This window comes from Megalops cyprinoides, chromosome 11 (assembly GCF_013368585.1).
Source record: "Megalops cyprinoides isolate fMegCyp1 chromosome 11, fMegCyp1.pri, whole genome shotgun sequence".
Lineage (NCBI taxonomy): Eukaryota > Metazoa > Chordata > Actinopteri > Elopiformes > Megalopidae > Megalops > Megalops cyprinoides.
In genome coordinates this window covers 12,553,786-12,566,434 of record NC_050593.1, presented here as the reverse complement: position 1 = coordinate 12,566,434, position 12,649 = coordinate 12,553,786, and the positions used below count along the sequence as shown (strand labels likewise).

At 46.9% G+C, this 12,649-nt stretch overlaps 1 protein-coding gene across 1 annotated transcript in view; it reads right to left on the bottom strand.

Moving 5' to 3' along the window:
• Positions 1-12,649, bottom strand: part of LOC118785859 (protein diaphanous homolog 3-like) — a 287,218-nt gene that overhangs the window by 175,124 nt on the left and 99,445 nt on the right. The window contains exons 14-17 of the mRNA XM_036540806.1: positions 12,181-12,245; positions 9,760-9,864; positions 4,982-5,299; positions 2,348-2,462 (exon numbers count right to left, since the gene is read on the bottom strand). Coding sequence (XP_036396699.1) covers positions 2,348-2,462; positions 4,982-5,299; positions 9,760-9,864; positions 12,181-12,245 — 603 coding nt within the window. The remainder of the gene's footprint in view (positions 1-2,347; positions 2,463-4,981; positions 5,300-9,759; positions 9,865-12,180; positions 12,246-12,649) is intronic.

Genomic DNA, 12,649 nt, shown 5'->3' with positions numbered 1-12,649 from the left:
CTGCACGATGAAAGCAAACGAAGTGCAGATACAATTGAGTTTCAGCTCTGCTGGAGATTTGCAGTACATGCCACGCGTATCAGGGCACCACAACACGCAGCTTGGGATGCCTGGTCATCTGCTGCGTTTTGAAAAATTTGCCATATGCAAATACAGCTGCCAAACCGGCCAGTCTGTCAGAATGGAGAGCATCTTGCCTCATCATTATGCAGCAAGCTATATCTGAGGCGTCTACAAACTAATAGCAATGCAGAGATGAGTAAACGCATTGGTGAGTGTTAAAGAGCCGGGCTAATGAACTTAACAGCATGTCCAATATAACTCCACCAACTCAGCTGAAGTGGAATAAGACTTGATTAACTTGCTGCACGTTTGAAGGTCCTGCCGTATTTTCATTTAAGCCCAGCCGTACTGGACAAACGGCACGTGTGTGCGGAATGTGTTTCATGATGTAATTCAGTTACAGCTCTACCAGAAGTCTGTGCACTGCAAATTTCAAGGTGAGGCAGCACTGTACCTCATTTTAATTAACGTCATTACTTCAGCTGATAAGGCCAAACTGAAAGACCCCAATGCACCGAGATCAGAGCATGACATTGTGAAACTTCTGCTGGAATAAGTTTGTAGCTCCAGATACACCGATCAGCTAACCAGTTTGTCTTTGTCAAAGCCACTGAAGAGCCAGATGTTCTTCAAACATGCTATGCACAGTGTTTCCTTAAATAGACTTTTTTACATCAACACTAATGACAAACATACGCAAACGTATTCAGACATTTCGACAGCTTCGCATTAAAGGCTAAAATAAAGAAAACACCTTAGCAATAAAGCACAGGTAGACAGCCGCAGCCAGAGCACTTCAGGGCCAAAGATAAAATATGGCCAACAAGATAAAATGCCATCTCCACCACTTGACTAAAACAGCTCAATTCTCCCATATTTATTTCTAATTGTGACAAAAAGAGCAGTCCACAGCAATGTCACCGCGTTATTACAGCAAACTGGGTCAGGGATAAGAGGGGCCTCTCTTCAGAGGTAAAGTGCATGGCGTCACGGTTAATGGCATTGGTATCCAGCCGAAGACACTGTCTGTTCTTTTTAGGTTAACAGTGCCCTAAATTATGAAACTGGAGGCTGAACACTTCTTGCACTCAAAGGCGTTCTTGACAAAGAATGAGTTTCTCTCTCTTCGTTCGGAACGCAGAGAGCGGGGCAGTGGAATCCTGAAAGAGACGACAAAATTGATACGGACTTTCGGTGACACCCCTGCAGAGACAAATAGGCCCTTACAGTAAAAAGCGAAGGTCCTTATTATAGTAAATAGAGAACGCTCCTATTGGGATTGCTAACTATTGAGAAAGCCCTTCAACGAATCAGGAAACAAAACGTTGCTGCTGTTTGGAGTGGTGAACCACACATACTTACTTGCTACGAGTCATCATTCGCTGCTCTTCAAAACGAGAAACGCCTGAAAAGAGGAGCACCTTATGCCTGGCCACATTATTTCAGTTGGGAGAACACTGGCCTCCCACTCCAGCAAAGCCCAACCAACCCAGGGTTCTAAATATCATTCCAGTATATACACAGGGCTGTCTCTGGAAACACTCCAATGACACATTCAAAGCCTGCTCCTTAAAAAAGGAACACAGGGGGAAAAAAAAAAAGGCTGAAAAAAACCTCAAGTCCACATCACAGTGTAGGAGTGCATCTTAAGCATAAAACAGCATTAAAGATTATACCAAATTGCACCATAACAAATTAATGTTCCTTTCGTTCATGCATATTCCACAATCCACTTAATGAACAAGATAAAAACAGGCAGAGAAATGTTAATAAATCCCCTGCAGGTCCGCAGGCTGGGCCCGCCGTCTCCCTCCGCTGCTGGAGATAACGCTAATGCACCATCTACACGGAGGCGCACGCCATCCACTCGCTCCCCTCCGCTGCTTAATTATTCAGGCCTAATCAGACTCAGTCAATTTCATCCCCTCTATCGCGGGGAGAGAGCGGGAGGCAGACAAAAGCAGCCGTCGCCGGGGGTTCGGAGTGTCGCCGGCCTTTTCGGAGGCGCGGCGCGGACGGCCCATTCGCAGCCGATAAGGGCTGGGCACAGTGACGGAGGGCTTCCGAGAGGCTCATTATGACTAAGGTTTGTGGACAGCTGCCCTGCGAACAGGTGACCCGCTGGCTGGAGTTAGAGACAGATCATCAGGCAGCCCGCTGGCAAGTGCTGTATGGACAGAGACGGAAAAGGGGGGTGGAGAGAGAGAGAAAGAGGGAGAGAGGGAGGGAGAGAAAGAGAGAGAGAGAGAAGGAGAGATAGAGGAAGAAAAAGAGGGAGACTAACCTAGTTTCTGCGAACCAAAGGTATGAGCGAGCTTGGCGAGCAGGTCAGCGTTCTCGTATTTGTCTTCATTTGCCACTACCCAGAAGCAGCTCTCGGACATCTCCTGAGGTCGGATCTGTAAATAGAGAAGATACAGGGAGTGCCTGAGAACACGAGGTGGGGGAAAACCAAGAAGAAAGTGTGATTTCAAATGAGGATCACGAGACTGAGGAACTGAAATGAAACTAATGCATTATGGGTAGGGGCTATAAGAAAACAGCATCGTACTGCCATTACTGTTCTCTGAAACACAGAACTGGAATGAAATATTGAACATGAAATTACATACATTGCGCAATATGGTGTTTCTGCATCACATGTACAGTTAATATTCTTTTCAAACTATTTATATTAAAATTTCATTTTCCCCTACAATTATACTTTGATGAGAACCCCCCTTTGACATGACAAGAAGAAAAAAAAAAAAAAACCTACACTACATAATTATTCATTTTGATAGGTGATGTCATCACAACAGCAGGGTAATGTGCCATTAATAAAAGATAAAGATTATCCACATCCTGCCAGAATATTGTCTTTTAAATCAAAGATGAATTCCCCTTTTAAGCATTGCCAACTTCTAAACTGCACTGTGTCAATGCATGATGTAAAAATCATTCATTTAAATTATATTCCGTTGATTCATCTTGACTTCCTACACGATAAGCTGACCCATGTCATTTTGGGGTATTTTTTGTCATTATGTCAGTTTGTGTTCACCTTGTTACATGTACACCAACCTCCTGTTCTAAAAAAGTTTTAATAAAAAAATATGAGTAACTTCAAATGCATCAAGATCCATTGAAAAACAGTGCATCACGGCACACAGTTTTCTCAACTTTAAGACAGGATAATCCTGTTTCAGCGTACAGTAATCACTGCAACCACTACAGTTCACACCGTGCGCTGCAGAACCTGGCATAATATATCACAGGAGAGCAAATAACCCAGTTCTCTCTTCGTTCTGCCTCAACAGAAAATAAGTCCAATATCAGCGGGAGAGAGAGAGAGGGGGCCAGCTCTCGGTAATGGAAAAGAGCTGATCAATTTTATGATGTGTTGCTCTTAAGACAAAAACGACAGATAAAGATTGAGGATCTGATCGATAGGCCCGGGTCCGCTCCTCGCGCTCCGCGGTCAGGATGGCGATCGGGCGGGCGGGCGTACGCGCCGCGAATCGACCGGGCATCGGGTTCGAGCGCCGCGGAGCCGCAGTCTGCGCCCGGGACAGGTGGGACTCGAGGTGGGGAGAACCTTCCGGGTGGCGCGCGCTCGCAGCGCTGACTGACGGGTAATTGTTACTCTTTAAATATTTACCAGCGTGCCGTTTGAATAAATATGCTCTAATGGAGCTTTTTAACTACTCCTTCAACTCCCCGCTCATCGCCTCCCGTGTGAGGAAAATAAAACCTGACTGTCATGTAAATGCGGGCCTCGGGGTTCTCCTGCAGCTACTCTCACGCCACTTTCACCTGCACATGGGCCTGCAGGCACGCCGCTCACTACATGCACTTCCGTCCACGTTCCGCAAAGGCTGCAACCGGAAGGTTGCTGGTTCCACTCCCAGGCAGTGACTTTTATTTCACCCTTGACCAGGAAAGCTAACCTGAATCGCTACAGTACACATCCCACAATAAAAATGCCAAAGTAAACGGAAATGGATGAGTTAGATACAAGCCTGCCCAGCCAAAAACTAATATAAAATACACATAAATGTTCCATTAATTATGGAACCACTTCACAGAAGCCCGGAATAAAAGTGGTTGAAACAGCCATTAAAAAAAGCTCATTCATTTTCTAAACGTTTTTCCTAAACGGGATGAATTCATAAACATTCTGCATCTGCGTGGCATATTCTGCAGCTGTACATTTTCTGAAAAAAAAAAAAAAAAAATCCAAAACATGCGGCCATCTGACGTCTCAATGTGTCCCCTTAAACACTAATTAAGTCCAGACTTCCAGTAGGATAAGCATATGGTGATGTTCTTGAAACAGCTGTATAACTGAAGTGGGGAAAGATATTAATTATTAATCAAAATACTGTATACAAACAACAACATCTGGTGAAGTATCAGCAAAACCATTTGTCAATAACATTTGATCAGTGCACTGTCTACAACCTTCTAAAGGTACTGTGCTTTACAAGCCCACAGCAAACTAGAAGAAAGTTTGTGGGAAAAAAAAAAAAAGTAGTTCTGTCTTGTCCTGCTGTAAACTTAATGGTTCGGCACACAGTCACAAGATGGCATTTCCTTCTAATTGCAACGTGAATGCAAGAACGCATGAATGGGTTCAAGACGAGTGACATGAGTCAGTGTGCATGTGCCAGGATGATGAATTCCCTGCGCCCCTTAGCACAGTCATACCACTGACATGGAACGCTGAGGGAGTCTGTGGTGAGCCGCAGCTGTACCCCTGAGTGGGGAACTGCATTTACCGTGAAATGCTTCAGAAAATGCTGTTTAAATGGATATGTAAAATGTAAGACTGGTTAGAGATTTTGGGTGTCATCTGAGATAACAGATATTGTATTGTGATGCGATGCCACTAGGGGGCTCTGTACCGGCGCGCCGGATGTTGTGTGCGGAACCTCACCTTGGACCAGTTGAGGCGCCTCATGGAGATCTCAGGCTTGAACTCCTTCTTGGGCCTCAGGCCGAAAGGCAGAGCGTGGGGGGGCGAGGACAGCCCTCCCCCGAGCCCCAGGGGGGGCGGAGGGGGGGCACCCAGGGGAGGCACTCCGGAGGCGTGGAGGAAGGGGGGCGGGGGGATGGGGCCACAGCCCGGGAGAGGAGGCGGGGGTGGGGGCGGAGGGGGTGCGGAAGCCCCCGGAGGAGGGGGGGGAGGGGGCGGCGCCGAGGATAAGTCCCGCGCTGGCTGGGCGGTGCCGATCCCGACCGGCACCGCTCCGAACTGCAAAAGACCAACAGAAACTAACTGTGAGGTCGCAACAGCACACTTGTAACCTATAAACCAGCACACCTGTACACAAAACACCGAGTGCATCTGTGAATCAATCAGCGAGAACACCTGTAAGCCAATTAGGGAGCGTGGGGGTTTTCATGAGGTTCTGAACCAGCATAAGATATCTAGCATCATTTGAGAATTTTCAAAAAAATGCTGAAGCAATTGTGAGAAATCTGAGCGATTTCATGTTGCTACAACATCTGGGTAACACGAGAGGGACAGCCCCTTTGTGAAAAGGCAAGGTGACAGGTTGGAATAATGTTATGACGACAATTTTTTCAAACCATTACATCCTAATATTATACCTGCTGTCTTTCCCCAGCTATGACTACATACAGCATGTGCAGTTTTCTAACCCCTGTCACCATGCGACGAAAACACAGTATGTGCAGGAAATTATAAATAGATATGTTTACTTACAAGCTGACACCAGAAAACAACAAGCTAGACAGGAGATAATGACTGGATTAAAAACAACGATGTGAACCTCACCTTGTCAAAATACCCACCTCCCCTTCATAAAGCAACATTAAAAATACTCAACACAATTATTGTTGGGGCCCAGATTACTCAATGCGTCAAGTGACAGTCTTGTAAAAACAGAACAGGTTTTATGGCGAATCCTGGTTATGAAAAGCAGCTTCTGACTGAAGGAACATAACTCGATATAAAAGAGATGCAGCTTCTGTGGGCCCGTAGCTTAACTCATTTAACTGAGGTCGGGCTGTGTGAATGGGAACGTTGCGTCTGTCAATCACGCCCTGCACCAGAACGCTCCGGTGCGGCTCGGGCTCGCCTCGGTGTACTGTGGGACGCGGCAGGGCCCAAAGCGGAGCAAAGAGAGCAGCCGTCTTTCACCCCAACAATAGAGCACAATGCTGCAGCCATGCAGGCCGGGCCACTGCGCCGAAAGGAAAAACAATAAGACTTATGGGAGAGTGAGTAGTTTTTTTTTTATTATCTGTAATTATATTCCGTAATTAAAAGATTTCTTGAGTGAGGGTTGTGCCACTACTACACTGAAACAGGCTCATGAAGGGAGGGGGGGGGGGGGATACTGTTAAAAGGGAGCTCTACAAAGACGAAATCCTGGACTTCATAAGCTAAATTCCCCATGAACTGCTCAGAAAAGCAAAGCCTGTTGGCACATTTCTCGTTCACATCCACATTTATTGCCAGAGCTGCAACTTTGTGTGAATTTATGTATGTGTTATGTGACAGCATTATCACGTTGTCACACTGTCACAATAATTGGAAAAACTCCACGTATTTCCCATCATAACACAAAAAGCTGCAACATGGAGAACTACTTGGAACCAATTACAATGTTCCAGCAACGTTGCATTCGACTACCTCCAATAACTAATTCTGACGTGTTAGAGAACTCGGTTTTCATATGATTATTGTACTGTACAGCAGCAACCTTAATTAGGGGGAAAATGTTCTTGCATGCCACAGGGCCAGCCGAGTGAGGTCAAGGTTCAGAAAAGAGACGAGGATGTAGTTACATCTGGGAGTGAGGCTCTTCACTGCATTGAAAGGTCTGGATGACCTGGCTGAACTTTATTTCTACAGGTTCATTCTAAAGCAACACCTTTGGAATTTTAACTATGCAATTACTGAACATTAACCTCAACATAAGGTAAAAACGCAATTTGTACACATATCTCAGCCTTGTCCTTCCTGTAATATACTTAAATAATAATTTGTGTCACAGATTAAATAAATTATTTTCAGGCTTTTTCGAAACTGATGGTTTCCCGAACTTTCTGTAATTTTCAAGCACAGGTGTCGACCCAACCTCCTAAGGTAGCCCCCTTTTCCTCGAATTAAAGGTTTTTTTTGGCGGACTCAGAGGGCGAAAGCAAACAGCAATCATCTTCAGCCGGATGCAAATGCGATCTGACAGGCAGAACTACTTCACACGCACAGTGAATCAGGCAGGCCTCAACACCGCGCGGTCCTAATCCACAGCACGCTCGCATTAGCCTCCTGCTCACATTATCACGCGCGGGGAGTGCCACTCTGCGGCTGGGCAAAGCATTCTGGGAGCAGGGAGGATGACGAATTGGACAGAGGCCCCCGCTTCCTCTCACGGGGGAGCGAGACGGCGCGTGACTGCGGTGATGATGATGATGATGATGATGATGATGATGATGATGATGATGGTGGTGGTGGCGGCGGAAAAAGACGCCTACTGCAGCGGAAGATTTCAGGTCACGCACAGCACAGACGCCGGGCTACGCGAGAAAGCGGTGCTGTCTCCGTAGCTAACAGCCATTTTAACCTTGAGGCTGTCCCCGCGCTGGGGGGGGGGTGGTGCGATGGCTCTTACGGTTCTGCTAGGCGGAACGGAGGCCGGCTGTTGTCGCGAGGTTTTTTATGACGCCGGCTTCCTGGAGCGGGACGCGGGATGCTGGGTAGCCAAGGCTGCAGCCATCTCTGAGGACACGGGGGAGGGGGGGACAAAACGGTCCCCTCGATGGAACCGCTCCGTCTCCCGCCCACACACCAGCGACTCCATCCATCTGGACCTCAAATTATACACATGCAGATCACACCAGCAGGGCCTTGCATGGGAAGAATGCACTCCGCGCGGAATCCGGAGAGCCTTCACTTGTCCTTTTTTGTCTTTGAATTTAAAAGTTGAGCTGTTCAGTTCACTTGCCGTTGTCCTGATGGCAGGTGATAACCACACTTATCCTTCCTGTCACAGAACTGGACAGTGTCTTTAGTCATCAAGCCCATTTTGACTTGACTTTATGTTCCTGTTTTTTTTTTTGTTTTTTTTTTTGTCCAAAGGTAAAATTAAATGTTGTAACCAGGGCAACAAAACTCCACAAATTGTGTAGTACAGAGCAAATGGCTTATTGATCTGTGCAACAGTTTTAGATTAAAGACTCACAAAAGGTCAGTCCTGGTCTCCTTGCAGACGATGCCTCTTGAGGTATAAAACCTATACTGAACTCAGCCTATACTGAGTGCTGGTGACAAGGTAGATACAGGAACACATTTACCTTACCCACCCCCTGAATGGCCTTCCTCTATTTACAAATATTAGATATGACGACTTTCTGCTATGCAGTCATTGGCACTGGAGCTGTTCTGCACTGACTTTATAATGGAAGATTTTCACTGCAATGAAATGTGGGGCAAATAAGAAGTGAAATGTGAGGGGTTTTTAAGGCTCCAAATCGTCTCTGTGAATGATACCTCATGCATCAACTCACTGCCTGTCATCATCCAACATCACCATCACATTGGAGAGCCGAGACTTGTGTGTCAGTGACTATCATGTGTCAGTGAGACGTGTAAGCGCTTTATCATTCAATTGAGACTCGTGTGTCAGTGACTCGTGTCAGCACATTGCTATTGAACTGAGACTCGTGTGTCAGTGACTCATGTAAGTGCTTTGCTGTTAAATTGAGACTTGTGTGTCAGTGACTTTGTAAGCGCTTTGCTGTTGAACTGAGACTCGCGTGTCAGTAACTCATGTAAGCGCTTTGCTGTTAAACTGAGACTCGTGTGTCAGTGACTCTCGCGTGTTCATGATCCTTTGGGGGTTTGTGTCGATCCACCTCCGCCATCCTTCACTATGAGTGACCACTTCGAAAAAGAAGGCTCCACCAGGTAAGCCACAGAAGTGCATCAAATCCAAAGAGCCTTTTGCACTCAGACAACAACAAACTAGACCCCTGCCGTTCAAAAAGCACTGGCACACAGGGCCTTTGTACTGTCCCTAAATGTAAATCCTATCTGTGCTGAAGAGCCACTGAGAAACTGCACTACAGCGGGTTTAAAAAGGGCTCTACAGCCACAGACTCTGCATGCTAAACGCGCTGGGGAAATATGTACCATACGTATTGCATCTCGGTAATCTGAGCTTATGCACTGTTTGAGGATTCTTTGAAAGTGTTTACTTTTCGGAATTGAAAAATTATCTGAAAAAAGTTCTCATTCTCCAAGCAGTTATCTTCCCGAGCAGTGCTGCGCGCTCCAGAGGTGAGCCTGAATAAATTGCCTTAAGAACAATTTCCTTTCTGGGATAAAGATCAGTGATTAGACAGAACTTTCTGGATTGCTTCTTGCTTAATTTATATTATATATATACACATATATACACACATATAGATATATATATAAAATGGAAGATGAGGATGGAGACAGAAGTAAGTTGATTATAATAATGGCTAATGGCCTCAAACAAGGTGAAAACGTTGTATATAAATGCAGATGAACGCTGTATTAAATACCATGGCATTGCTATGGAGACAGCACAGGGCGGTAAAGTGATGCTAAATTTAAATCAGTTAGCAAAGGCACGCAGGCTACACGGCATTATGAGGCCATTAGCTTCATTACCGTGTCGCTGCAGGTGCACGGATGAAGAAGAGCGCCCGCGTTACCTGGGACCTGAAGGCCTGCAGCTCTGCCTCCAGCTCGTTGATCTTCTCGTCCTTCTTCAGCAGCTGCGCTTCGGCTTCCTGCCTGCCCATGAACTCCTCGTCGAACTGAAAGACAGCACGGCGTCAGCTCCGCCCCCAACTTGAGGCCGCCGCCTTGTCACCGACCGGGCGGGGAGGAGACGGATGCAATACGGTGCTGCTGCTAACGTTTCTTTACAGCTGTAGGCCACTCGGACTGTAGCGAAGGGCGAGAGCAGTCACCCCACCCGGCCTCGACCCCGGGTCTACGGAGTACCAAACATGCGACTTTGACCGCAATGCCAAAGAGCCAGGCTCGTTGGTATGGCAGTCAGAGCGCATACTCAACCGTCGTGACGGCACACGGTCAATACTGAATACTGATAGTACTCTCAAGGAACAAGCTGTACTCTGAGACAGACCAACAATGTTATTTACTAGTCTTTCTTTCTTTAAAAAAAGTCTCTTCTGATAGGTGAATCAGATGGAGCGGTAAAGGTCAGACCTCTATATTTCCCTCTCTGTTGTGCAAACCACCTCACGCTGTGGTAGTGGAAATGATCACTGCGGAGTGTAACCTATGCTCCTTCTGCTGTTCACCACACAAGGAAGAACATCAGTGTGACTGCATTTCAGGTGTTTCCTTGGTCTTGCTGGAGAGGTCATCCACTGTAAGAACTGTTTGCGAGTAATACTGCCAATAAAAAATTTTGATCCCTAACCAATCACTGTATTTAGGAGATGTTATCGTGTATCCCTCAGATATGAAGCCCTCTCAGCTGATAATGAAGGGGCTTGAGTGCCTGGTGTCAAGTGTCTCTGAGCTCCAGTGAAGAAGGGTCCTATGTGTGGTCTAGGTGGGTGGGGCGGGGCTAGCAGTGGGTAGATTAGAGTTTTGCATCATTTTTAGATGTTGAAATACAGCATGACTCAATCTACACGTCCACCCATGAGAAAGACGATGAGTCTGTAAGGCCTTGCCCTCTTAATTCCCTTTATTCTCCAGTGAACCCAGGCAACCCCTGATGTGTCCTTAACAAGAGCGCGAAAATCTGATTACTAACCTCACCCTCATTTGAATAGAATAACATAAATCGCATTCATGTCCGTCAAAGGACGTGCCGTGTAAGCATCCAACATGGATTTAATTTTATATTTCTGTGACACCAAGCAAACTATCGAGCAAACTGAATAATCCATTTCTGCATCCTCTGTAGATCGTTCAGGCGAGAGGATCTCAGATCTTAGCCGGTTCACCAGAACAGATCGATGCAGGCATGTTGCCGCATTCAAAGTTCAGGTGTATTTATGTTTGAAAAACACCATCTAAATCCTCCAAGCCCAAAGGCAGCTCTCTCTGCACACACACAGCTCAAGCGCTCCCTTTTGACAGGGGTAAGCAAGCGTGCCAGAGCTGCTTCTGCGTTTTTTTTTTGCTCCATTTGAGCTCTTAATTACGTGGCTGGGCCAATTATCACGCCGAAGTCAGGCAGGTGACCGTGCGGCATTTCACCGAGCGCACACGGTCAGCTGCGTCCACTTAGCACGGCTGATCCAATTACGCAACGGAGTGCTGGGACGGAGCGGAAACCAGAAACCCACCCCTCTGCACTGCATAATCTCACCTCCCCCGTGATGCCATGGTGTGTGTGTGCGTGTGTGTATGTGTTTCTCTCATATCCGCTCACCCAACACACACACACACACACACACACACGTGCGTCACTGTGTCACCTCTGCCATTTTACTGGCTTTGTGTAACCCTGCAATTTTACTGGCTATGTGTGACTGACATCACTCCTCTTGTCAATATGCCAATAACATCTAACCCCACCCCCTGCTGCCCCAAACCACCACCACACATCCCTGTGGGTAATCATGCAACTCTGACGCTCCTAAAGAGCATCAGAAGAAAGCTCCGCTCATTTGCAGCTCCCTCTGCACTGCCGTATCCGCACGCTGAATTGCAGCCTCACACCGAGCTGGAATCTACCCTGCTGCTTAAGCTACCAGACGTGCAGGCGTCCCGCAGAGCTGGATGCGCCCACTGCACTGGGATCAGCACAGAACACAGGAAGGGAAGCAGAACTGAAATAAAGCACAGAGCTGAGGAAAGATCAATCCTCGTTAATGCTGCTGCTATTCCAAGAAGGAAGCGCGACCAAAGAGGCAGGTTGGATCCAATAAATTGTGACTCTCAAGCCAGGTACATTTTTGCATGCAACTCCGAAGGGCCATTCAGAAAAATCGATGAAGCCGTCTTTAATCTCAGAACACTCTTAATTACAAATGACGTTTTTAACGATCTCTAGTAATCTTGGTTTAATGAATGAAAGTTATATGGTGCAGTGTCAGGAGTGAATGCTCTGCATTAGAGAGGACCAGCGGAGCTACTGGACTCACCTTCTGTGCCAGTTCCAAAGCCCTCTGCTCAAACTCATCAGCTCGCGCTTTGTCCACACACACCTCTGCAAGACAGGAGAGAGTCTCAGTGTACACACAGACAGGGAGACAAAGAGACAGGGAGACACAGAGAGACAAAGAGACAAGGAGACAAGGAGACAGGGAGACACGGAGAGACAAAGAGACAGGGAGACAGGGAGAGACAAAGAGACAGGGAGACAGGGAGAGACAAAGAGACAAGGAGACAGGGAGACAGGGAGACACGGAGAGACAAAGAGACAGGGAGACAGGGAGAGACATAGAGACAAAGAGACAGGGAGACAGGGAGAGACAGAGACAAGGAGACAGGGAGACACAGAGAGACAATGAGACAGGGAGACAGGGAGAGACATAGAGACAAGGAGACAGGGAGAGACAGAGACAAAGAGACAGGGAGACACAGAGAGACAAAGAGACAAGGAGACAGGGA